The 23,636-nt window shown below is 39.4% G+C and overlaps 1 protein-coding gene across 3 annotated transcripts in view; it reads right to left on the bottom strand.

The window, feature by feature from the left end:
- The window catches only part of LOC149531377 (uncharacterized), a 105,108-nt gene that overhangs the window by 9,681 nt on the left and 71,791 nt on the right, over nucleotides 1-23,636 (bottom strand). For 2 of the 3 annotated variants that reach the window (XM_089809625.1, XM_089809624.1), the window contains exons 3-6: nucleotides 13,669-13,833; nucleotides 13,217-13,321; nucleotides 13,024-13,130; nucleotides 12,848-12,940 (exon numbers count right to left, since the gene is read on the bottom strand). In XM_089809625.1, the coding sequence (XP_089665751.1) occupies nucleotides 12,848-12,940; nucleotides 13,024-13,130; nucleotides 13,217-13,321; nucleotides 13,669-13,833 (470 nt within the window). The remainder of the gene's footprint in view (nucleotides 1-12,847; nucleotides 12,941-13,023; nucleotides 13,131-13,216; nucleotides 13,322-13,668; nucleotides 13,834-23,636) is intronic. The other variant, XR_016358656.1, reaches the window with a different exon arrangement.

The raw sequence follows: 23,636 nt of genomic DNA, 5'->3' as shown, positions 1-23,636 counted from the left end.
ATCAACAACATCAAACCTGACATTCTTTCCCCTATTAAACTAGTTTTTGTCACTTCCACCGACTTAGCCAAACCCTAAACATATTATAATTGGAAAATTCAAATATCTAGCTCAAATCCAACCACCAAAAGATGTTATCTTATGTTACAAGTCACCTTTCACGATTGCACCAACTAATTCATAGTATTTTGTGCCAGAGGTCAAACACATTTTGACCTATCATGAGCTTCCTCTAGAATCAACTCCACAAACTCAATCTCGACAATTGTGACGCCAAATCAACACCTCCACATGTATATCCATGTCATTAGATTACAACTCACTTACCCCAAGTCAATGCAACCTTGACACCTGTCACTAATTCCAATTAATTGATCATAACTCAAGAACCCATTCTATGTTAACATGTTTGTCTCTTCTTTAACCAATCTGTCACAGTGTCACAATCACCTGTCTAACCTGAAACTGTCTCACTTGTCATATTTTCATCCTGGAATCCACTTACTTGTCATTATAATAAGTTGCTATCGTAACTAAATCAGCTCCACTGACTAGTGAACATCATCCTTCTCAACATCCTGTGATCACTCCACTCCTTTTGCCGTGGATTTGATAAACCAATCAAATCACCTATTGATTGTCACTAACTATTCATAATAGTTGCATTGTGGGCTAGGATTCTCTCAATAAAATATCTGGGCAACAAAGACAAAGACGTATTCTTACAATAGCCAATCCAATCAAGGCTCTACAATTTGGAATTTCATGATCAATTGTAGGCATGCAATCAATGACCATATCACATGAAAACTTGGAGATGGGGAGAATGCTAAATTCTAGTAAGCTTCAACTAAAGGCCAACCAACCTTAATTTTTGAAGATCATAGTAGAGGATTGAAAGTCAAAGTGGAAGAAACATGGGGGTATAAAGAAGTGGATTTGATCATTAAGTACAAATGAGAAAGGAACAACTAACTGGAAATGGGAAGATGACAGTGTATTGGGATTGAATGAAGATGAGGCTAGTGAATTCCAACGAATCAGAGAGGAAGGGAAATTCTTATTATCAGGAGAACAAGATGAGATCATATGGTGTGGGTGCCAAAAGGGTGACTACTCAATACGAGTAGGATACAATCTAGTGGAAACGGCAGAAATGACTAAGCAAGAACCTACAACAATCTTTTGGAATAAGTATTCTCTCTCGAAGGCAGGTGCCTTTAAGTGGTTGGTATGCAAAGGTCAAATCTTGATAGGTGACTACCAGATAAGATATGGGTACCATGGTCCCTTTCTATATCCTATGTCCAAATGTGAAGTGAAAATGTTGATCCTCTATAACTACAATGTGAAGTTGCAAACGAATGCATGGCAATTTGTGCTAAGAAAATTGAATTTGCACAAAGCCAATCCAACTACTTTAAGCAAATGCTACAAGCTTAGCAAGGGCTGAGATATAAATCTGTCTTTTCATCTATTTGGATGATATGCCCATCATATAATATTTGGGAGATCTGGAAAGAGAGAAATAGAAGGATATTTCGAGGCAAGGGGTCAATGGAATAGTTGTATTCTAGAATTGAATAAAGCATAATGGGATTACTTAATGTTGCAGCATCAACACAAAACCCAAAAAAATACCCCCTCAATTCTTGAGACAATATTCTTCAAAGATCATGGAATATGCTAAAATACAAACTTGCTATAATGGTTGTGTGAAGGTTGATCTTCGAAAGGGGTGCAAGGAAGAGGTACAATGGAGTGCTTTGGATGAAGGATGGGTCAAGGTGAGGTTCGACAAAGTTGCTAAAGGCAACCTAAGGCTTGCAGGGGCAGGGTGTGTGGCAAGGGATGCCAATGGCGATAATATTGCCACAAATCAAAAAACATTGGGAGTAAGGACCAACAATGAAGCAGAAACCAAGTGGCCTTGCAAGGGATTGATTTGACGCAAGAATTAAATGTAGAGAACTTGCATTTGGAAGGGGTTTCTTGAATAGTTGTAAATGCCATTGTGACTGGCAAAATGCACATGTGGCGCTTGCAAAAAATTGTTGACAAGGAAAAAACTATTTTCATTCTAAAATTTCATACAACTACCGAGAGGGAAACATACTTGCTAATTCACTATGCAAACTAGCAACCGATGTTGCAGTGACATAGAGGGGAAAGTATGGTGGCATCATGGCGATCGTTGTGAATAGATTTGATGTGACTTGGTGAGCTTGTGGAGACATTGATCAACGGGGGATGACAAACTTTGTAATAAAGAAATTTTTAGGAGGTGGTGCAAGAAAATTCACTTGCCCAACAATAAACAATCTTCTGTCCACATTCAATGCATAGAGTGTATGCTATATACTGTAGCCATTTTGCATTTTAATGACAATTTGTTGATGTCAGTTTTGTACCACTACATAACATATAGTGATTGAATACTTGATATGGAATATCAAACACTCAATCCCTCTCTTGAAAAGTAAATACTCATGAAGACATGAGAAAAAACTCTAATGTTCCTTACACCTGTGGATACTAACTTAGTTATATTAATGTGATTTGTTGGTTAATCACGTAGGCGGCCTTACATTGTTCATTCAAGGATAACTTGGACTTTTGGTGTGATGGTGATGATGTTTGGGTTTGGTAATGTGTACAAGCACCAAATAATGTTGATGATGATGGTGATGATGATGGAGGGTATGTCTGCCAATGATGCTTCTCCTAACTTCCTTCTCGATTGAACTCCAACTACTACACTATTTGCTGCCTTACTCCTACTCCTATGAATGGAAATATTAGCAAACAGATGGGGATCAAATCTGATGAAAGCTTACCAACAACTCTACCTCCATAGATGCGATAATTTGAGGGAAAAAGACTAGATTACCACGAAAGGCTTCCTAACAAGCCGCTAGGATGCTAGTGGCCTAGTTTATAGATCCCTATCAAACATCCACTAATATCACCATACAACTATCCATCTACTCTTACTCTTACTTAACAACTTTCTTGAAATAAAATCTACTTTAACAACTTCAATGGAAATTAACTCTAACTATTGGAAGTATAAACCATGCAATAACACCATGTGTTCTTAATCACCATGCAGGTCACAACAATGATAAAGAAACAATTTTGGTATTATCTTAAGAAACAATTTTCTCCAACCCTTTACAAATGAGAGCAAATGGCCTTATATAGAGGCCAAAATTACAACCAACGGTAGATATTAAGAGGCAAAATCAACAATCTAGATCGAATCCCAAAAATCCTAAGTAGGGTTACCAACCCATTGGCCAATGAGAAGGCGCCACCTCATCAATGGAAAAATGAAAAAAAAGAAAAGTGGTAACCAATGAGAAGGCACCAAAATGGTAGCCAATCAGAATCAAACACCTATCCTACCCAAGAAGAAGGAGAAATTGACACTTGGGCTTACATCAAATTATCTTCTAATATAATTCTACCATTTTCTTTCATCTTTTTAGCCAAAGCAATGAACTTGGCTAGCCTAACGTTGACTTCCTTCATGGGAGGGCAAAGCGTGTGCTTCATCTTGAGCTCAGCTGAATTCATCATTTTGCTCGCTGCTTGTAGTGTCTTCTCATGATCCTTCTCATATTCTTTCACATATCCAATAAAGGCATTGAGGGAGGCAAGGGTGCCCAAATGCTTCTTCTTGATGGCAACCTTCCCCAACTCATCCAATCTTGATCCAAATTCTATCTCGTTGTTGGAGGTTCCTGATGTTCTTTACTTTTCTCAACCTCCAAACTTCTCTTCTTGCTCTTAATTGTTCTTTGTTGTTGGCTACTGCCTTCACCTTTTTGTCTAACTGGCTCCGCTGGACCTTCTTGCTCTGGTTTCATCTTCTCATAAGTAAGGCGTACCTCTCGACTTTGTAATTGCCTTAACTTCTCATTGTACCACGATTCAGTGTGTATATCAACTGTCCTTGTAATTGCCTCTAAGGAAGGATCTTGATGATCATCCCAATCTATTAGACTCAACTCCATTCCATCCACTGTATTATAATCTCCTCTTAGCACATTTTCATCATCTTCCAGTTGATTGGGAATATCAAGGCCTCTCCATCTAATTGCTCTCATCATGCTCACTGACAACCTTGAGAAAGCTAGCTTCTTCACATGAAAGCCATCTGTGCATTGGCCCAAAAATCTTCTATAGTAGGAATATGTTTGAATGTATTTCCATGAGATGCCTTGATAAGACCATTGGAATCAAATCCTTGTCTTGCTCTATACCATCCTAGATGATACCATTCTAACTCTTTCTCCACAACTGCAAAGGCGACAAGATTGGGGCAAGTATCATTGCCTATTCCAAATGAGAAGGTAATCCTTGTCTCACCTTTAAGTTTCATCATTTTGTCATAGTGCTCAAGTTGCCTAGCCAACTCCATCAAAACTACCTTGTTGAGTGGGTACCTTAGAAGTCTCTTGGGACAAACTGTACTTCCTGCTACTCTAATATATGTGAATTGCGAAAATTGGATGAACCAACTCCCATACTTCTTAACTTTTCCTTCCGCTTCCATTGAGAGCCTTCTAGCAGGTGTCCCTTGTAATATCCTTACCGTCTTCATGGCAAAGGCATCGTAAAACATCTTATAATCTTTGGTGTTGTGCAAATGAAGATGTGGATAGCACTCATGCACCAAACATTGCCCCAGCTCATTGCCAATTACTCCTAAGGCTTTAAGTCCAAGATTTTCATATAGTCTCCCAATCAGATAGAAAAGATAGGACCCCATATAAAATTGCTTTTGATTTTGCATTGTCCTAAGTAACTCTAAATTTTCACTTATAATTCTAGCCCACTCAAATCTTCTCTTTCCATTTTCAATTTCATCAATAAATAAATACATCCAGTTCTCAAATTGCATACCTTGAGCCATGCCCATGATTCGGCTAAGAAGCATAATGAGATCGCCATACTCTGGTTTGAAATCTAACTTGGTGAGCTTTGACGACTTGGTGACTCCCTTCTTGCCTTCATGTAACCAATTTTTCTTTAGGTGAATGCAGTAAGCCTCCTGATTATCCTGAAATAACTTAGCCGCCTAATCCATCATTACCACTGTCATGCTTTTATTCTGGGGAATATTAAATGCTTCTTCGACCACTTGTCCGCCAAAGTTAACACTCTCTTCCCTTCATCAAAAATGATGGACTTAGTAACAATATCAAATTGAGATGCACACTCCATTGCCAATTCTGGACAAGGCAAAGTAGGAGGAAAAGCCGCCGCGTGTACAATTCCGCTCTTGTAGATCTTCTTCGCCATAGGGGATTGTCCTTTATTCAATCTGTCTTTCAACTATATCATGTTCACTGTACCGATATTGGTGTCACTTATTCGCCTCACTTTCGAGAAGAAGGTGGTCTTAGGCATCATGTCTTCTTTGTCTTTTTTGGTATTTGTTCTCTTTGGGTTCTTGCTTGCACTAACATCTACCATCCTAAACACTTATTTCTACCCCTTCATTCTAAATGATATGGACTACACTTATCAATCTCCAACCTTCTTTCTATCGATGGAATTTAGCTTATTTTTGCCTCTCCAAGTCCTATCTCTACACTTATCAATTTCCAACCTTCAACCTAGGGTGGGACTACCACTTATTTTTGCATCTTCATTACCTTAGGATGGACTACACTTATATCTCCCAACTTCAATCCTAAAGTGCTCTAGCTTATTTCTGCCTCTCCAAGTATCCTTTCATAAAGTCTACACTTATATCTCCCAACTTCAGCCTATCAATGGAATAATGAAGTGGTGGATGATGAGTGCAAGAAGAAATAAGGGAAACAAACCAAGCAAGAACAAGGAATAGAATCCGCCTTTAAAACCACTCTTCACCTCTAAAAATGAATAGAATTTTACCTTAAATTTGCCTTTACAATAATCGTGCCCCTTCAAGTTTGGATTAGATCTTAGAAATTTCAACCCTCCTTGCAAATAATGTTGCCCTAGCAAAAATAAGAATTTCGACTTCCTTGAAATTGCCCACACTTGTCAAAAATTAGACCTTGAATCATATTAGCCTCTTCACCAAACATGATCGCCTAAATCTGGAAGGAGAAATCGCAGCCAAGAAATGGAAAAATCTGCCTTAACAAAATCGCCCTAGCTGGAAAAAATCAGAATTGCTCCAAAAATTGCCCTAGGGCAGAAATTCGCCCAAGCAAGGAGAAGAAAATGCCACCAAAAAAGGAAAAAATCTGCTCCAAGAAGAAATCTCCCAAGTCTGAAATTCACCTCTAGAAGAAAATCGCACATCAAAGGAGAAGGAAAAATGAATGAGAAAATAAGAAGAGAGGAAGCCCCTCTTATACCAAACCTTTTTTTGCCTCTCCAAGTGGGCCAACCTGCCTAGAGGGAAAACAAAATCAAATTAGCCCCTTAATTAATGGCCCAGATTTAAATGCAACATTAAAATTACTTAGCCCATAGTGAAATTGGCTCATTTAATTGCTAATTTTAATGAAAAATTGCAAAATAGAAACAAGGTAAGCTTAGGAGATGTCAAAATTTTCATTTAATAACATTTTGGCAATTAAAATATCATTAAAATCGAATTTAGAAAGCCAAAATCAATTTTTCAATTCCAATTTACCAATTTCCTTTAATATTTCTAAAATCCTCTAGGCTAAATTTCAACTAATTTAATGAGATTTTGCAATTTAATCCAATTTCAATTTTGCAATACAATTTCAATTTTTTAATTTTTTTTAACAAAGTTAATCATTTTCCTAGTTGTCAAAATTCAAACTCCAATTTCAATTTCACTATCAAAATTTTTTCTTTTTCACCAAAAAAATCAAGACTTTCCGAAATGACTAAATCTAACAAATTCATTTTGAAAATGTTCAAGCTTATACAATTTTTTCAAATTTTCAAAAATCCATCTAAGTCCAAAATTTGCAATTTTATCCTGTTAGATATTATTTTAACCGTCGAAAAATGTTGTTTTTGAATTTTGTTTGGCCTAAGGATAAAATTACATGTTCCGAAAAATCAAGTTTAGCACTAGGTGAAAAATAAACTAAATCAAATCTCTCCTGGCCCAAAGGCATCCAAGGTGTAAAATTTTCAAATCGAAAACCTCTAGACCACTCCAAAAAAAATTTGCTAAGACAACTGAAAAAAATTCCAAAAAAAAATTGCGCAAAAATTGCCAAGGCTTGACCGAAAAAGGGGGTCCCCAAAAGTTTTAGGGCGATGGTGTGAAAACCTCACAACACAATTGAATGGTCATGAAAACAACAAGTGCGGAAGGAAATGGAAGGAAAAACGGAGGCAAAGTTTTCCTTTGGAGCCACCAAACAACAGATGGCCATGAGAGGGCCTCTAATTGAGGAATGACTGGGGATTTTTTTTCTCAACTTATTTTTTCTTTGTCAATATTATTTGGGCCTTACTAGGAGTCAAATACACAATCTTAGACTTCAAATGGAGGACAAATTCTAACATTGCATCCTTTTTTTGTACTTGGGTGCTACATTTTGGCTCCAAAGAGCAGGTGAAGCACATTGTGGAGAAATGTGTGAAACGATAAAATTCTCAATTAAGCGGTGCTTGGACGAGGTTTTATTGCAGCTTCCAGAGATTGGCTAAGTTTTCCTAGCTTTCAGCCCAATGTGCACCCTTTTCTCTTTCAAAGAAGCTTGAGAGGTTTTCTTGCAAGGAGGGCATGGGCCCTTTTGTGAACTTCATGCATGATTGGGATAGAGTTTGTTGCTGGAATTCCCAAAAGCCAGATGAATTTGGACTTATTTCAGTTGAGCCTACCAATAACATGGGAAGACACGGAAAACCAAAGGAAGAGGCGAGGTCAAGGGCGAGGTTGCAACAATAGAGGATGGGGAAGATACTGTGGTGGCAGAGGCCATGGTAGGGTTTGAAGGTGTTGATGGGCTCCTTGCAGGAACCGTGCTCATGGACACAAAGTGTGTTTAGATACTGGTGTTGGTGGTGACCATTCCAAGGGGGTCGAAGCTTCTGGGGTTTCTCATGCTCAAGTGGAGTTGTGTGGTGGTGCATTTGAGGTGGGTGAGTCATCAAGTGGTGGAGAAGCACGAGCAATGAATGGTTCATCACCCTCTTTGTTTATGTCTCACCTTTTCTCTAAAAATCGTATATCCTCATCATTTGTGTCTATGTAGATGGTTGTAAGTGGTCTAGTGGTGGGATTTTGGCATCCAATGACCAGACATATTTTTTAGATGTTGAGGGAGTGTTTCTGTGATTCATGCCCCCTTATTTTTGGAAATGGTCATTGTGTTGTTACCAGTTGGTTGAGTTTGGTGTCATTGTAGTGTAAGGGTAGAATTTGGGGAGTTGTTTCTAATATACTTCAATATTGTAAATTTTACTTTCTATTTTATAATCAATAAAATATTCTTTAACCAATCAAAAAAGAAAATACCCCTTTCATCTCATAGCATTAAGATTTATATTTTTCAAAATACTCCTAACCATAGTTTGCAAACTCTCTGAGTACTTGTAGAGGGTATTTTCGTAATAAAGTAATTAAGTAGTCATTAGGAGAAGTTTGTATCAAAGGTCACGTCGGTTGGTATTAGTAACCAACCCGAGCACTATATGCAGTACGCAGATGGAATAGACTGGCATGGTAATTCTGGACACCATTGGTATTGGTAATGTAAACTCTTTGGTACGATTAATAAAGATATATTTTTTCATTTGTGTGTATTGTTTCGTGTATTGGTGTGAATGTTGTCATAATATTGTAAACTAGAATTTGTACAAAAGTTTCGTACTTGGCAAAAAAATCTGTCATATTAACACCAACATTTCTGGCGTCTTTGCCTAGTTCAACCCTATGGTCTAGATACAAGAGGTAGGAAAATGGAAGTATAAGGGGCAGAATTCTTGACCAATAAGTAGTGACAAAGAAATAATAATAGTAGCAAGAACCAGGGAGGATTGCAAAGCACAAGATCTCATTCAAGCATGGGATGTGGTGGTAGTACATATGGTGGAAGACAGAGCAGAGAGCTCTCTCCACTAGTACAGTACGAACTAAACACATGGTGAATGGAGTAGTGCACAATCTCCTAGGCTTCTTCAAGGTTACTAGCAAGAAGACAACAAAGAATAAGGGAGGAACTAGGGATCACCAACAACAAGACTACTGAGTACATGATGTATACATCAGATAAACAAAAACTTCCAAGGTTCAATGGTGACGACTCAGAAGACCCAACATGCCACTGTCGGACGTGTGTGACAATATGCGAAGCTAGTGATCAAAATGATGAGCATTATTGGCTAAAGGCATTCCCTGCCACCCTAAGGGGTATGGCAACTAACAAGTACGCAAAGCTTGCTGGGGTTGAGAAAACATCATGGCAAAGACTGGAGAATGCCTTTGAGAAAGAGTTTTAACTGCTATGAGATGATGATGAGGTAGTTGCAGAAATTTATAACACATGACAAAGAAAAAATGAGACGGTACAAACCTACCATCATAGGTTGAGGGAGTTGATAAGTAAACTAGAAAACCAACAAGCCGATGGGCTAGTTAAAAGATAGTTTATAGAAGTATTGTCTTCCTCTATGAGAATAAAAAAGGTAGTACCACCTTCCTCTTATGAGGAGGCATATAAAAGAGCAATGGATATTGAAAGCCAAAAGAATACAGCACGTGACAAAAGGAAGTTAAGTGATACAAGTGGCAACAATACGGATAGAGTTTCCAACCATCCAGGCGCTCTGTAAGGATATGTTGCGAATGGTGAGGGAGACAAAAATCAAAACAGCCAACGAATCATGGTGTACAAATTGCTGGAAGGAAGGGCACATAGAAAGGATTCCGAAAATTCATTTTGTAAGATTTGTCAGGTGGAGGGACACCCCCTCAGCGGGTGTCCGCACAATTTGAAGGGAAGGAATACACAAGTACTCCTGACAGCTAAACAGGCCACCACACCCACTATGTCACCTACAAATAAAATTTCAAACACATGTCCAAGGGGTTATATGAATAATAGAGGACAACAGTACACCTAGAGACTACAAGGATAAAGAGAAGTCTGTGAACATGTTGGAGGTAAATGCTATTGCTAGACTACAAGAGGAAAAAGCTCTCTACACGGATGGTAGGGAATTACATATGATGTACAGAGGCAAAAGATAAAGTGCACAGATGGTAGACCATGCGACGTATGAAAACAGGAAGGGGAAAAGCCATATAAAACAGAGAACAGATGTATGGCAAGGCATCGTATGACGTATGGAAATAGGCTGGAGGAAAAGTGTTGTACGACATATAGACACAATGTAGAGCATGGAGGAAATTGTACAACATGCAAACATATAGGTCGTATGACATACGGATGTATAGGAGGTTGTACGATGTGCAGACGTACAAGAGGTCGTACAATGTATGAATGGCAGGGAAGTTTGTACAGGTAGCAAGAAAGGATGTACAAGTGGCAAGGCAAGTCGTATGGAAGGCAAGGCAGGCTGTACGAATGACATAAAAGATCGTCGAATGGCAGAGAATGTCGTACGGATGGCAGAGAAGGTCGTACAAACACCAATAAGGGGCGTACAAGTGGCAAAGGTGGTCATATGGGCATTGACAAGAAAGGTTGTATAGATGACACAACTTGCAGAGTAGAGGATGTCGAGTGGGAGGAAAGACTAATTGTGGTACTATGAGCCTATATAACTTCATATAAGGAAACCACGGGATGCACATCTTTTCAAATGATGTATGAACAAGAAGCAACAGTACCTACTGAATTCATGATACCAAACCTTAGAGTGGTAGTAGAAAATAGATAAGGCGAGGAAGACAGTTTGAAGGAATGAATCAACAACTCCATCAAATTGGAAGAAAGGCGAATGACAACACAATGGGCTACCGAGGTGGCACAACGCCAAAGGAAATTTTGGCACAACAAACATCTTCCAAAAATGAATTTCTCTAGATGGCAGACCAATTAAAGAATCAGTAAAAGGTTCGAAGTTGAAAATTTATCACGAAAGGCACATAGAAGAAATCAATATGTTTGAATACGCTGACTAGATGCCTCGGCAAGATGAAGAAATCAAATGAGACCCAAGCATCACAAAAGAACAAATTACCAAGGAAAAGGTATAAGGGCTAGAGCTGGAAGAGAACTCACCAAAGCACAAGTATCCATACAAGTACGGACTATGTTGGAGGTCACATACCAAGGAAGAAGAACACACGCATATGGAGACAAAGGATGTACGACACATAGAGGATAGGGGCACATAGCAGACAGACAAGACAAAGAAGACAAGCACATACAAAGGACTGCCAAGCACACAGATCAAGATAGTACGGACAAGGGTCGTACATGTCAAGAAGCCCAAACCTCAAAGCCGACGTATGCAACAAAAGAAAGTCAAGGGTCATACAAGGTGGAGGACCCATACGAAGTGGAGGTCATCTGTACACCAAGAGGTCATACAGAAGGACCTCATACGAGGAAAGCGCATACGGAACCTTGTACGGAGGGTCAAGCAGAAGGAGGTCATACAAATGAAGGTTGTATGACAGGACTTAGTAGACAGATGAAAGGCAGCCACATAGCACCAACCAGGACAGTCACTCGTCGGAAATAAGCACAACTCTTCTTTATTGGGTAGCAGCAAGCCAAACCACTCCAGCCAATGAGAGTCGCAATTAAGACACAAACACAGGCACACCACCAGGAGAAGCAAGTGGCACATTTCATAGCCTCATCACTCCAGTTTCAGCTCCAGGGATGTCCTCTCATCCCTCTTCCTGAGTTGGTTAAGTTGTGTGGAAACCACTTCTTTTTTTCTTTTTTCTTTTTTCTTTTTTCTTTGGGGGGGGGAGGGGGGTCAATGTAGAGGGTATTTTCGTAATTGAGTAATTAAGTAGTCGTTAGGAGAAGTTTGTACCAAAGGTCGTCTCGGTTGGTATTAGTAACCAACCCAAGCACTATATGTGAGCAAGTACTCATTAGTTTAATTTAATTCTTGCACTTTTACAGACAAAAAACCAGGGGTAAAAATGTCAATGCATGTGAAATGCTGATTAAAATGTGTTTTTCATAACTGTTTTTTCTATAAAACCATGCATTTTCTCTTTTAAGATATCAGTTTTTTATTTAATACATTTTGTACATGAATTTTTTTTTTAAATATATCTTTCTGTAAAAGATTTTAATTTTTAGTTATTTCTAAGTTGTCAAATTTTTGCGGAGTTTTTGTCGGGCTTTCTCCAATTTTTTGTCAAGCTTTCTCCAAGTTTTTGCCAAGTTGAGAATTTCAGGCTTTTCAAGTACTCTCCGAATCCTGGTCTGTAAACTATGCTCCTGGCAGCATCAAGTTGTTTTTTATGATCAAATAGTTTGTAACACAGAAATCTTATCATTGCCACAATGGTTGGAGAGATTCTTTCTCTAGTGGAAAACAGCACCAAAAGCATTGAAAACATCCATCCATTTTGCCAATGCTATTCTTGCACTAACAAATGCAACACAACTTTTTGGTACACATGATATGAAGTTGAACTGAGAATTCACAGCAAGTTCTTGTTTAAATTCATGTTTTAAACCCTTTTGGCATACATATTCTTCATGGCTTTTTTTTACCCTCATCTCCTATTCACTAATCAACATTTGTTCAAGTACATGATGACAATAGCTTTCCTTTCATCATTAAAGATACATGCTAGAAGATACAATAGGCACTTTGTATTAGTCATAAATCTATACTATTGTAATTGTAGTTGCAAAGCTGTTAGCTGTTGTATTTATTCATATAGTTGTTACAAAAAATTGACACTTACCTTGTAAATCCCAACTCCAAGAGAAAGCTTGCAGTAGGTTCCAAGTTCTTCTCAATGCTTAATGTCAGTAGTTGTGGGTGGCGAGTCACAAGTCTGTTAAAAAGCTCATTCTGCACCATTAATATTTAAGTTACATAATGAAAAAAGAACTAAAATAAGGAGGAACTCTTTCATACTTGCCAACATCTGACCGATTGATTCCGAAATTTTGAAGGAAATTGATATTTGGTTGCAATTTTGCTTCTACACTATAAGCCAAAACCATTGGTTTACGCTTCAGAACCTGCAAAATTGTTTTGAAACCCAAAAGATTTGAAGCACCAGCTAAAAATAATTTAGTATTTCTATTCAAGATCCAAAAAGCATCACCTTGCATAATGATGGTCCCTTTATACCAATGTTTTCTAGAAATTTTATCGTGGCCTGCAACTTCTCTTCCCTTAAGCCAAGAAGCTGAGGAGCATTATAAATAACCTGAAAATCATATAGAGCAAGGCTATCTTAAAATCAGTTGCACTTCTTTAGAGAACAATACTGATTTACAGCAATGTTAACTTCATAAACCAAATTTGAATAATGTCAGCTATACCCTTATCCAAGTTATTAATCTAATCAAGGCCTCATCCTACCTCCATAATCCTACAAACTTCTTGCTAAAGTTAAGCCACTCTCAGCTCTAAAATTGTCATTAAAAAGCATTTAAAAAGATACAAAGCAAGATGTACTTAGACAGCTTGCTTCTAAAAATTTCAGGTCCATCTAAGATAAGGATCACAAGTCAACTGAAGTGAATAATTAGTCAAGAATAGTTTTGAACTCACTTTACCCATATCTTCTTTTTCCAAACCAAGCTTCAACAGAAACTGCACTTTCAATCCAATATTCATTCTATATTTCAACAATTGTGGATGCCTTCGAAAGAGCTTGCCTATTAAGGTGGGATCTACTCCCACACATTCAAGCTGGGATACAGCTGGTCTAAAGTCCTGCAGTGAATAGTAATCAAAATTTGTGACTAAATATAATTTTAAACTTTAAGTACAGAACTAATCGATCCAATTGAAGATAATGAAGCACCAAAGTAGATCACGGGCATCGCCAATGGATATAAAATGTGACCACAAACAGAAGCACGAGAGAAGGTGAAAAAACAAATGTAAGATAAACCCTGCTATATGTAAGACAAAACGCATTTCATCTATTTTAGTGTTCATGTACTTCATCACAGTAACAAAGCAGGAAAGAGAAGCTAAATATAATCATACATTTTTTGTGGAAAGTACAAAAACAAAGCAATTACAATTTGAAAAAGCTAAGAGAGATATGTGACAGGATATTCAATTATTTAATGTATATATTGTGTTGAATCTTGTTGGCACAAAAATTTTAAACAATCTCTAATCATATTTTGCAGAAATAACTTGTTTGGTCAACCAAGAACTGCTTTACTCAGTTTAAAACCATGAAATTACCAGGATCAAACTCCCAATTTAGCCGGCATGTGCATACACATGGGCTATAAGCTTATATGCCCTTCAATGTTTAAGCCTCACTTGTTGGTATGATGATGCCCCACCTCAACCATTAGACCACAGCTTAATGGATATGAATAATAAGGTGAGCATATGCGCACGGATCATAGAGAAAATGGGAGTATGGATGTGGGTGTGGTTGTGGGTGTGGGTGTTGGTGGTACAGTGAAAGAACACCACCTTGTTTTGTTTTGCTTTTGTTTTTTTTTTTGTTTTTTTGTTTTTTGATTTTTTTTCCAATGATGCCACAACAAGTTTTTATGCAAAGAAAAATAATCATGCAAATTTGACCAACATGAACATTCAAAGGCTTGCAATTACAAAAGCTTCTGCTGTTACAAATTCATTATGACAATTTATTCCTACTGTAGTTGTTTCAATTTCGAACCCCAAATAGATCTAGGAAATCACTATGCAAGAAGCCAATTAAACCAACAATCATAAAGCACTATATACCTTGAATGAGAAGCATTTCTGAGTGATTCAGGAGAACAGAAAATGCCAAAAATTGGCATTTAATTGCTATCGGTGTCTCCAGCTATAGCAATAAGGTCAATGAGCTTCTTCCAACACACCAGAATTCTCCTAATGTGATCAGACCATTAAACTAACCTCCCCCAGAAAGAACATCCCACTCTAATGTCTGAACATCAATCTCTGAATTTCTGCAACAGCAGACAGAAGTGCTGATTATTCACAGGTAATAGGCTTAAAGTTCAAAACCTTCCTTTTTGCCACCAAAAACTGCCAACTAACATCTGCTATTATTCCCATGGATCAGGGTGCCAACTTAGGCAAAGATTACAGCAATACTCATCAAAAACCTAACCTGAACTCCAAACCGTACCACCAAAAGTTTGTATGGTCTTGGTAGAAGAGGGTGACTTCTCTAGAAAATAATTGTTTAACTAATAACCAATGTAATGTCCCTGTTATAAAATAAATAATTTAATCTTTGTAATGGGCCAATTGATTTATTTTATCTCGGACCCATTTTATTTTGTTTTGCATTCATAGTTTGTGTGGCCGTTGGCTAACTTTGTACACCCTTAGAAAGCTTTTCCCGACGGGTATTTAAGCACGGCTCGTAGTAGTCTATAGGCATGCTTATGGATTATATTTCTCTGTACTGCGGATTCCTGTTGGAGTTCGGCATTGTTCACCATTTTGGAAGTGAAAGACCTTCCCTATTTGGTTTGCACGGTTTCAGTGGGATTCAACCCTCACCCTATTCCGTCAATGTTCATCTGGTCTGTATCCAGCAAATTGGAGTGCTCTCATTATTGGCAATTCTTATCAATCTGGAGAATATTCTTCCATACATGTTCTGGTGTTATTTAGTGTTCGAAATCTTCAGTGTTGTGCCATTAACGTTCTGTGTTTTGAATGCATCATTGTACACTATACGGCTTCATCTTGGACAACACCCTTCAAACTCCCTCATCATCTCCTTGTACGGAATCCTATTCTCACATAATTGCACCATACGGCCAATATAACCATATAACTTCACCCTCCGTACACTCTATTTTTCCTGTCCCGTGCACACTTTCCTAAGCTGTACGGTCACCTTATCATTCCCGTACAGCATCTTAGATAATCACTGTACACCTTCATTGCACACCGTAAAGCTTATACTTCTCTCTCACCGTACAGACATTTGGCCACCATACAGCCCTTCTTTCCTAACGTACGGCCTGCACTGTTCAACCTGCTCCTACCATATGACCTTTATCTCGTACGGACCTGCACCACTCATTGTAGCATACGGATATCTCTTCCCTATCTCTTGTCCACCATACAGCTTCGACTGGCACCTGTACGCCATTTTCATTTCACCATACTACCCTCCCAGAATCGCAGGGGAAATCATTGGTATTGTTCCTAAGGCATATTCGCAGTGATTTTCTTGTTAGAAATCTGTTCACCATAGCTTGGTACATTACAATGGTATCGGAGCTCTCCGATCTTGGCAGCCTATTGACGGTGAATGAGAGTTTATAGCCGGAAGAGGACACATTCCATTGATCAAATGGCTGACGAACGGGAACCGACCGACACCAAACTTGTGGCACTTCTGAGGGAACTTGCCTAAAATCAGGCGCAAATCACGGATACGTAGCGACTCATGGAGGAAACCCTCAAGAAGTTGGCAGAGAACAAAATATTTGGAGAACAAAATGGGCACAGCGTGGACTCAGTATCGGGTAAGCCACACCCTCAACCAGCACGCTCTCGACCTTCCATGTTGGTTTTCCCACCATGGACGGAAGCACATCACGGAGAGAGACTACCAACTTTCAAAGAGATAAGAGAGGACTGGAGAAATGCAAACCTTAAAGAGGACATTTCCTACAAAGATTACACAGATCTGAGGATGAGATACTCGGGAGGCGAAAACAGAGGAGGATACTTTAACGATGATCTCAGGAGGAAATTGAGTAAGGTGAATCTGTCTCCATTTGACGGATTGGGTTCCATTTCAGCACAAGCGTAGGTGATGAAAGCCGACACCTACTTCTAGCTGAATCCTATGCCTGAAGAAGAAGCTATCAAATTTTCCGCATTGCACTTGGAAGGAGTTGCGCACGAATGGTGGCACCACGACACTATCACACTAGGGCATGATCAAATAAAGACCCATGCGGAGTTTACGGAGAGATTAATAGAACGATTTGATGGGAAAGACCCCGAGCTCAATTTCAAAGATTTGGCCCAACTAAGGAAAATTGGATCGGTAAATCAGTTCATTGCAGAATTTCAGACTTTCCGTGTTGGTCACAAACGTCTCCGAAAGAAGGTGGGTTGTGCTCTTTATGGACAAGCCGGCAGAACCACTGAAGTGTTGGGTGAAGGGATTCAATCTGTCAATCTTGTCGGAAGCGATTAGTAAGGCACGAAGCATGGCACTGTCGTCAACATCATCCTCATCCTCTCGGAGTCACTCACATCTGAAACCGCCAATGTTTCCAAGGGACAAACCTCCACCCAAGAAGTCGTCATTGGATGAAGCATCCCAACAAGAACTCTGGAGGAAGAAGTTATGTTTCAATTGCAAGGGGCCTTGGGAGCCTGGCCACCGATGCCTCGGGAAGGGGAAGATCCATTACATCAAGGTAGTGTCCGATGAAGAGGACGAACACGAACAAGAGGAAATGTCAGTGGAAGATATCCAACCTAGCAGTGACACCAGCATGGCTAGTTTAAACCGTACGGAGAGGATTGCCTCCTTGGTACAGCGTGGGGGATCCATTGCATTGGTTGGCAGTCCGAGGTGCACAGCTTTCCGTGTACGAGGTACCCTTCAAGGACAAAGGGTCACGATGATGTTGGATAACGAAGCTACTTTGAACTTCATAAACTCATCCTTGGTAAAGCGCAAAAGTCTTCCTATGGAAGCACATGCAGGCTTTTAGGTCAAGGTTGCCGGAGGGACTTTCTTGTCCTACACACACCTTGTTCCTCAGCTAAGCATCAGAATGGCGAATCACATGGTGACAGAGGACTTTTTCATAGTGGATCTTGTCGACATGGAAGTCATTCTTGGCATACAGTGGATGGAGACGTTTGATCAGTACATTCAAAGTTTCAAGAAAATGGACTTCACTTTTGTGGTTGACAAGAAGAAGGTGGTTCTTCGAGGGATGGCAAATGAAGGGCCGAAGGAAGTTTCCACGCATCAGATGGAGGCAATCCTGCGGCACGAAGACGTTGCGTGGGTTGCGCATTGTTTTATCTCGGCGGAACCTATAAAGGGGCACCAAACACCTCCACAGGATAAAGAGCTTCAGGATATTTTAAGTAGGCATGAAAAAGTTTTCATGGATATTCCACCTAGCATACCACCACATCGAAGGTTTGAACACACAATAGAGTTGGAATCAGGGGCAAAACTAGTCATAACCACACCATATCGCCACCCCAAGAAATTCAAGGATGAGATCGAACAGACGATTCAGGAGTTGCTTGAGAAAGGATGGATCCGTCCTAGTTCTAGCCCGTTCGCATCATCTGTGGTGTTGGTCAAAAGGAGGATAGAACAATGCGCATGTGTGTGGACTATCGCACGCTGAACAAAAGGACAATAAAGAACAGGTACCCCATCCCAAGGATAGATGAGTTGTTGGATGAACTACATGGTGCAGTCTATTTTTCAAAACTAGATCTTCATTTCGGATACCATTAGATCCGAATGAGGGAAGAGGATGTGGAGAAAACGGCTTTCCGCTTTCACTACGGACACTATGAGTTCCTGGTCATGCTATTCGGTTTAACCAACGCACCTACTACATCCCAGTCGTGCATGAACCACATCTTCAACAAACAGTTGCGTATCTATTGGTATTCTTTGATGATCTTATTTATAGCAGGACATGGGAGGAGCACCTGAAGCATCTAAACGAAGTCTTGAGTATCATGGAGGAACAGTCCCTGTTCGCCAACAATCAAAATGCGAGTTTGGTATGACAGAAATATTGTACTTGGGGCATGTCGTCAGTCAATACGGGGTTCAAGTGCATCAAGAGAAGATTCAGGCTATCCTCGACTGGCCTCCCCCAAAATCACTCACAGATCTGCAAGGGTTCTTCGGATTATGCAGTTACTATAGGAGATTTGTCAAAGGTTTTTCTCAACTCAGCGCACCTTTAACAGATCTAATGAAGAAAGGAGCTTTCCAGTGGAACAATGAAGCACAACTCACATTTGATAAGCTAAAAGAGGCCATGAGCACTTGCCCGGTTCTTGCACTACTTGACTTCACCTGACCATTCATTTTGGAATGTGACACGTCCGGGGAGGGCATTGGAGCGATTATGATGTAGGACAGACACCCCATCGCCTATGAGAGCAGGAAGCTTACACCAGCGGAACGCCTGTATTCTATTTACGATAAAGAAATGTTGGCCATCATACATGCACTAATCAAGTTCTGGCAATATCTGGTTGGTGCCAAGTTTGTTGTTCGTACGGATCACAACAGCCTAAGATATTTCCTAGAGCAGCCGGACTTGAACGAATGACAACAAAAATGGGTAAGCAAAGTTCAGTCTTTTGATTTTGACATTGAATATGTAAAAGGAAAGAACAATGTTGCAGATGCCTTGTCCCGAAAACCACCATCTGCTTTCTAGAACAGATCTCAACTGACTGGAAGGCACAATTGTTGGTAGAATATTCCAAGAATACGTTTTCCTATGAGATAATGGATGGTCACATCCATGATGATCGGTACAAGGTGGTGAATGATATCATCTATTATAAAGATCGGATCTACCTAGTGCCAGAATCCAAACTGAAGCAGAAGATCTTGAAGGAAGTGCATGACTCCCCTCTGGCTGGACATCCCGGCTTCCTTAAGACTTACAGAAGTATGCAGAAGAGATTTTCATGGAAGGGACTGAAAGGGGACGTGTTGCATCATGTGAGAGAATGTACGGTTTGCCAACAGAACAAATCCGAACACACTCTTCCTACCGGACTGTTATAGCCCTTGCTGATTCTCAAACATAAGTGGGAAAGTGTATCAATGGACTTCATAACAGGTCTTCCCAAGGTGAACGAAAAGGACTGCATCTTCGTGGTCGTTGACAAATTGACAAAGTATGCTCACTTCTTTGCCATCCCCTTAGACCTTCAGGCTGCACAAGTCGTCGAACTATTTTTCACAGAAGTCTTTTGCCTGCACGGGTTACCCCGAAACATCGTCAGCGATCAGGATGGACGATTCGTCAGTATCTTTTGGAAAAAATTATTTCGGATGGCAGGAACAGAATTATCACCGAGCACGAGTTACCACCCCCAGACAAATGGCCAAACGAAAATTGTGAACAAATGGCTCGAAGGCTACCTACGGAACTATGTCTTAGCACAACAACGCGCGTGGGTAAAATGGATCCATCTTGGGGAGTATTGCTACAATACCATGTATCACATGTCGATTGGGAAAAGCTCTATACGGGCACAAACCCCTCTCCTTCATCGACACAGTCCTGGATGACAATCGCGCTCCAAGGGCGATGGATTGGCTTCAAGAGGGACAGGACATACTGAGGAGCTTGAAAGAAAACCTACAGCAGGCACAAAATCGATAGAAGGTGTACACCAACAGACACCGGATAGAGAGGAGTTTTAAAGTAGGGGATCTGATCTATCTCCGGTTTCAGCCATACCGACAATCTTCATTAAAGGGAACAGGAAAGGACAAACTGAAGCCACGTTTTTATGGTCCCTATCGTGTGATCCGTCGCATTGGTGAGGTAGTGTACAAACTGGACCTTCCAGAGGGTAGCCGCATTCACAATGTCTTCCATGTTTCCTGTCTGAAGAAGGCTATTAAGCAAAACGTCACAGTCACTACCGACCTTCCACCACTCAATGAGGAAGGTAAGCTCATCCTGGAACCTGCTGAGATTCTCGAAGTGCGTGAAAAGGTCCTGCAGAACCACACCGTGAGAGTACTCGGTACGTTGGTGACACCTACCGTTGGATGACGCAACGTGGGAAGGCAAGCACATCCTCCAGCACCCGGCATCGCACTTGCTTGAGGACAAGTAAATTTTCGGACGGGAGGACTGTAATGTCCCTATTATAAAATAAATAATTTAATCTTTGTAATGGGCCGATTGATTTATTTTATCTCAGACCCATTTTATTTTGTTTTGTTTTCGTAATTTGTGTCACCATCGGCTAACTTTGTACACCCTCGGAAAGCTTTTCCCAACGGGTATTTAAGCACAGCTCGTAGTAGTCTGTAGGCATGCTTTGGATTATATTTCTATGTACTGCAGATTCCTATTGGAGTTCGGCATTGTTCGCCAATTCAAAAGTGAAAGACCTTCCCCATTTGGCTTGCACGGTTTCGATGGGATTCAACCCTCACCCTATTCCGTCGGTGTTCATTAGGTCTGTATCCGGCAAATTGGAGTGCTCTCATTATTGGCAATTCTTATCAATCTGGTGAATATTCTTCCATACATGTTCTGGTGTTATGTAGTGTTTGAAATCTCCAGTGTTGTGCCATTAAAGTTCTGTGTTTTGAATGCATCATTGTACACTGTACGGCTTCATCTCGGACAACACCCTTCAAACTCCCTCATCTCCTTGTACGGAATCCTATTCTCACATAATTGCACCGTACGGCCAATATAACCATATAACTTCACCCTCCGTACACTCTATTTTGCCTGTCCTGTACACACTTTCCTGAACCATATGGTTACCTTATCATTCTCGTACAGCATCATAGATAATCACCGTACACCTCCATTGCACACTGTATGGCTTATACTTCTCTCTCACCGTACAGACATTTGGCCACTATATAGCCCTTCTTCCCTGACGTACAGCCTACTCTATTGCACCTACTCCTGTCGTACGGCCTTTATCCCGTACGGATCTGCACCACTCACTGTAGCATACGGATATCTCTTCCCTATCTCTTATACACCGTACGGCTTCGACTGGCACCTGTACACCATTTCCATTTCACCATACTGCCCTCCAGAATCGCAAGGGAAATCATTGGTATTGTTCCTAAGGCATATTCGCAGTGATTTTCTTGCTAGAAATCTGTTCAACATAGCTTGGTAAATTACAACCAATGCCAAATGCTTGCAAACAGGTTGCCTCGCACTCAAAAATTGATTGGAACAATAACTAAAACCATCGCATCAGCCCATCAAATTTGGAATCCAAAAAGGAGTACAGCCATCTTTGGAAGGGCATATGGCCCCAAAACACCTACAGCCTACTCAAACAACTCCAAAAACTACTAGAATGCACAGTTGAAAAACTGCACAAACTCAGGAAGCCCAAAAAATTTAAAAACTCAGGGAAAACCTTGGCAATAACTCGACAACTTTATCGAACATTTGAAAATGCATAATTTTTAAATTATTCTTCAAAAACACACATACATTAAATTTATAGAACATATTACTCAGTCACCAACTAGGTATGTGTACATGAGTATGACATGTCAATACAAGTTCAACGATATTTTTTGAAAAGTGTCTATATATAAATACATACTTATATAAAACTAAAGATAAATTTATTTTTTAATTAAATAGATATAAACAATATTAATAGATATTTAAAACATAATAATAGTAATTTTTTAATATTTTAGAAAAAATAAATTAATAAATTTTCAAGTCCAAAATTCATAATAAGTGGCTTGTGTTTTTTGGTTTAATTTAGAAAAAAAATCAATTCAATCTTTTTAAATATCATAGTTGGATTTGATTAACATTTTTGTGATTATGATTGTCCCGCATGTTTCTGCAGAATGGATGAATTTTTTACCAAACGGAAATAATATGATTGTCCCACATGCGAATCTAGAAAAAACTAGGGTTTTCACTTTCATAAACTTGAGTCCAATTACATTGACACATTTTTTGCTTGTTTTAGCATAAGTTTTAGCAATTTTTTTAATGTTAAAATTGCACCAATTTTTTTTTAAAATGTAAATGGTATTAACTATGAGTATATCGGCATCCAAGGAGACTTGCCATATATCTTGATATTTTTGATATATCTGCAATTGTTTTCAACTATGCAATCACCAATAACCTTTGACATCTTGCAAATTAGTTCACCTTAAAAACCTTTATTTTGTGAAACCCTAAACCCTTTGAAAACCTTTATTTTCTAAAACCTTAAACCCCCAAACTCTGTGAAAATCAGTGCGCTCCCTATGTGAAAACACTAAACCAGATTGGGTGGATCTTCCACCATCAAATTAGTGAATATTGATGAGGGTTTGCATCCTCAATCAAGTCCTGAAAGAACTCAATGTTTGCTCCAATAGCATCCTAATATGTGTGCAACATATGAAAGCCAAAATCCTTTTATAGACGTGGAGGGTAAAGGAGGGATTTCAAATTTCAAATTAATTTATTCCCCTCAAAAAGGCCACATTAATAATCTAAAAACAAATTAATTCCAAGTTTACCTTTCCCTAGGTGTCCAACTTGCTTAACATAAAATTACTTAATTAAAACACTAAAGTGACTATTAAAGCATCACCTTATAGCTTTAATGCAAATATTTAGATGATTACAACTACATTGTAGACAAACCCATCGAAAATACTGAAACATAAGTGATGTTCAAGAATGATGCTAGATTCCAAAACAAGCACTTAGTACAAATAGCAATTTCTCCCAGAATTGTGGAGAACAACTCAAAAGGCCAAAAATACTACAGAGAGCATTGTCACCAACAAAACACCCACATATTTGTCAGAAGGC

This window comes from Cupressus sempervirens, chromosome 11 (assembly GCF_028749045.1).
Source record: "Cupressus sempervirens isolate cs-2001-9-10 chromosome 11, ASM2874904v1, whole genome shotgun sequence".
NCBI classification, from domain to species: Eukaryota; Viridiplantae; Streptophyta; class Pinopsida; order Cupressales; family Cupressaceae; genus Cupressus; species Cupressus sempervirens.
This window is presented reverse-complemented; position numbering and strand designations above follow the sequence as displayed.